This window comes from Lactuca saligna, chromosome 4 (assembly GCF_052625555.1).
Source record: "Lactuca saligna cultivar CGN05327 chromosome 4, ASM5262555v1, whole genome shotgun sequence".
NCBI classification, from domain to species: Eukaryota; Viridiplantae; Streptophyta; class Magnoliopsida; order Asterales; family Asteraceae; genus Lactuca; species Lactuca saligna.
In genome coordinates, this window is record NC_136420.1 from 308924159 (window position 1) to 308928899 (window position 4741).

Genomic DNA, 4741 nt, shown 5'->3' on the forward strand with positions numbered 1-4741 from the left:
GTGGGGGTGGAGATATGGTGGGATTTTTTTTTTCTTAATTATATAAATATAGAAATAAATATTAGAAAATATAAAAAAGAAATTAAAAGGGTATGATAATCTTTTCACATTTGTAAGGGACCATATCCACAAGAAAATTTTCATTTTGGACTAATGGTGCAAGTTGAAATCTTTTTGGATCTCATCCACAGTTTTTGACAAACCATAGGGACCAAATTTACAGTTTTATCTAAAATATATAAATTACACTATTTCCTAATGATCATGTCTATTAAAATAATATATAAGTACATATAATAATATAAATTTGTCTCAATCCGACGTATTATCATCCTCAAGTCTAATTTTATATTATCATAACCTATGTTTGTTTTATATAGTTACAAAACACTTTTTGTATAACAGATTGACTAATATAAACTTCTATAAACTTTCAATTCCACAATAACTTAATAAACTTTTATACCATTTACAGTTAGAACCTAATATCATAAATGTCATCAGATTTCGAATTATATTCTTATAATATTTTCTAGAGTTTCAGCTTAATCATCCCCGGATGGCTACACTGAATTCAAACACACTCGCCAACTCAAAGCCCCAAGAAACCACAACTCAACAAGAGTACATTAGATGCATTTTTTAATAAGTAAAAGAAGAAGGATGCAATATGTAAACATTGTAAAACTTCAAGGGGTTTTGTCTGAAACTCGACATATTTTTGTAATGAACGCATCAACAACAGTAGCATTAAAACACGGTCTTCGGTCTCATGACTCTTTCCCCAAAATAAAAGTCAAAATATTCAAAATCTTCCGCTTTAAACGCGAATCGTACCAAATTCATCAAGATTTTGGCATATGGATACGAAAAACAATACGAAATTTATACTCCAAAACCCCAAAATAATTTACAATTTATAGTCTCGACTATCGAAAAGCCTCTGACGAAGGGGCACACACGCCACACCAGCTGTTTGTTAAATCTCACCGATCTTCCAAAGATCTCAGCTCAGTTATGTCTGCTTCGAGGAATCGGCTATTGAATGCTGCTAAGAAGATGATTCAGTGAAGAAGAAGACAAAGTATTTGTGAACTTTACTTCAAAGATCACTTTAATGGCAGAAACTATTGTGTTCTTGAATAAGGTATTCCTTTTGTTCTAGTTTGGGGTTTTAACTGCTTTATGATTCGATTGGATAAAAAAAGTTCGGTTTTTGTTAATTAGCTCTACAGATAAGAATCTGAAGTACGTAATTTTTAAATGCTTTTATTGTATTCAATTGACTGTTTTTTTCCGTTATTACGAGGATAGTTTTTTTGCCCAAAATTGGAAACTGAAGGTATCGTAAATTGTTTTGATTATATGTTTGTAATGAAATCAAACTGGATTCGATTTGAGTGCTATTTTTATGCTCAAATCAACTAAATTTAGTGTAAAGTTTATGTTTTTAGTATGCGGTTTTAGATGCCTTAAGATTCAGTAATTTTTGTCCTTAATACTTTATTTAATCGCTTTTATATCTTTTTCTCGCTAATGATATGCGTAAATATTTCGTTTGTGAGTCATGACCATAATATTTTGTCCAAAATTAATTCCTAATTTCTTATGAACTGAATGATGTATACCTCTTTGATTCTTTATTATTTAATCTCTTTAAGAGTATTATTCTTTTATATACTTTTCCCCTTTTTTGCTTTCTTGATTTGGGTTTTGGGTATCCTATAATAAATTACCAACTTTTTCTAAAATTATTTGTAACATTCTGCAATCAATTTAGATTCTTTAATTTCCATCCTTCGTACTTCATTTAATCTCTATATTTCAAGAATTCATGTACTCAAATATAATCAAATCTCCCGAATTTACAGGATGCTCTCATAATCAAATCTCCAAAGAAGTCTTCTTCACCAGTTTCAAGACTAATTGTATTAATATTTTCAATGGTGTTTGGTGTTTACATTTGTTCAATTTGTTTTAAACAAATAAACATCCAAACAAAGAACACGTTTCTTGACATTGAAGTAATCCAAAGGCCATGTTACAAAGCCTTCATTGATCGATCGCAAATCCCTTTCTTGCATTACCCAAATCCAAAAACTTTCAAAAGGTAAATAAAATAAAATCATTTTCAAGATTTATAATTTATATATATATATATATATATATATATATATATATATATATATATATATATATATATATATATATATATATTTTGTTATTTTTGTATTTACAGATTGGAATGTGTTGGGAATCCTGTGCGATTGTTTGCAATTTTGTCGATGCAAAGATCGGGAAGTGGGTGGTTTGAGACTTTATTAAATAGTCATATAAATGTTAGTTCAAATGGTGAAATTTTTGGACAAAAATTTAGGAGAAATAATATTTCATCGATTATTAAAACACTTGATAGTGTTTATAATTTGGATTGGCTAACTAGTTCTTCCAAGAATGAGTGTTCTGCTGCGATTGGATTCAAATGGATGCTTAATCAGGTATTATATATATATATATATATATATATATATATATATATATATATATATATATATATATATATATATGGGTTGGTCACAAAAATAACCAAAACGTGAGATATATAATAATAAAATGACCATTTTTTTTCACATATCACACAAAATAACCACACACATTGCAATATGGATTTTGCGAATTACGAAATTGCTTTATTAATGGTCCGCACGACTAAAAACCTTTTAAAAAAAATTTAAAAATAATTGTGAATATTTTTGCGAAATGACATTGTGATGTCATTTTGCAAAAAAAGCAATTTTGTAATTTTGTAATTTTTTTTTTCTGGTGGAGACCATTTATAAAACAATTTCAAAATTCACAAAATCCATATTGCAAATTGTTCGGTTATTTTGTGTTATATGTGAAGAAAAAAGTGGTAATTTTATTATTATACACATCCTATTTTGATGTTTTTTTTATTAAACCTATACTTTTTTCTTGTATAAAAATGGTCAATTTGGATAGAAAAAAAAGGGAAACTTTCAAAAAAGTCCCAATATTTTAGAAAAAGTAACGATTAAGTCCCAATGTATAAAGTTAAATAATCACTGACTTTTTTGTTGAAATTTTTTTTGGGACTTAATCCTTACTTTTCCCCAAAATATTGGGATTTCTTCTAAAAACTTCCCTAAAAAAGGGTGATTTAGAACTAGTAAAATTTTTGTATTTTATGATTTATGTTTTATAAAAATGCAGGGTTTAATGGAACACCCTAAAGAAATTGTGGACTACTTCAACGATAAGGGAGTTTCTGTAATTTTCTTACTAAGAAGAAATATGCTTCGTAGATTGGTTTCAATTCTTGCAAATTCTTATGATAAAGATGCCAGAATTTTAAACGGCATCCACGTCTCTCATGTCCACTCACACGAAGAGGTGGGCCCCACCTAGAAAGAAACCCTCATTTACCTGACTTTCTTTATCAAGTCATTCTTTCTGCATTAACTCAAAAATAAAACAGTATCATGAATACTTTGTCTTTGTTATGTAAACAGGCTTCAAAGCTTTCTAAATACAAACCTACAATCAACACATCATCACTAACATTGGATTTGAGAGAAATGGAAGTAACAGCCATGAAAGCACTCCAGTTCTTCAATGGAACAAGGCACATGGTCCTTTACTATGAGGATCTTTTCACGAACCCATCTGTAAGTACTTGTTTTATTGCATAATGTATAAGTGTTGTTAGGTAAAGTACAATGTTTGATGATGGATTCTTTGACATGGGGTTTGTAGAAACTTGAACAAGTTCAAGACTTTTTGAAGATCCCACGTATGGAGTTGACCAGTAGGCAAGTCAAGATTCACAAAGGGGCGTTATCGGAACATATAATGAATTGGGTTGATGTTAACAAGACTCTTTATGGGACTAGTTATGAGAAGTTTCTTCAAGCTGACTATTGATTTTTGCTTTATGTAAATAAGCATTTATTGGAGAAATTCTTCCATTGAAAAGGAGAAAAAAGGATTTTTTTTTTTTGGTTGGTTGTCTTAGGTTATTACATAGTATTGTTTGTTGGTTATTGTAGGATAGATATGTTTTTGGTAGGTTAGGGGTTTTTGTTGGTTCGTATCTTGCTAGCTAGGTGATTGTTGCAAGTGCAAATAAGCTTCTAATCACATGATTTTCTTCAATTTGATTTCATTTCTTTATTTTTGTAATTTCTATAGTGAATCGAAAAGCAAAAGGGTTGGTTTTGCAAAATTACATTGATTATGTTGTAGGTTTTGTTGGAAAATTTAGTATAAATATTTATATTTTTACTAACTTTGGACATATATAATTACATACATATGTTGTATATATAATTAACTCTAAGTGGGTTTGTGTTCTTTTCTACGAGGATTTCGAAACGATATATTATATGTCCAAAAACATTGGTAGAAAGATCAAACTCAACAAGCTTTATAAGCTTGAATGCATGTAAGGCTTACAAACTCGGACTTGCGCTAAACTTGATAATTTTTGTCCTTATTTTTGAATTCTGTAATGGATGAATTAATTACCTAATTAATGACATTTATTGACAATCAATCATTGATTTGTTTCCATTATACGATTCAAGTATAAAATGAGACCTTTACCATCTCATTCAATACACAAATGAAAATACTCTTCTTTCTTCTCCTTCTCAGTACTCCTACTTCCGACGACTCTTTCTGGCAAGTGAAATATCCAGCAGTACACCACTGTTAAGGT

General features: G+C 29.3%; 1 protein-coding gene across 1 annotated transcript; it reads left to right on the plus strand.

The window, feature by feature from the left end:
- The first annotated feature begins 772 nt into the window (after window positions 1-772).
- On the plus strand, window positions 773-4246 carry LOC145043938 (uncharacterized). Its single transcript, XM_078992711.1, has 6 exons — window positions 773-1147; window positions 1872-2110; window positions 2240-2498; window positions 3235-3414; window positions 3534-3689; window positions 3778-4246. The coding sequence occupies exons 1-6, from the start codon at window positions 1118-1120 to the stop codon at window positions 3943-3945; spliced, it is 1032 nt and encodes a 343-aa protein (XP_078848837.1). The 5' UTR covers window positions 773-1117; the 3' UTR covers window positions 3946-4246.
- Window positions 4247-4741: the final 495 nt, after the last annotated feature.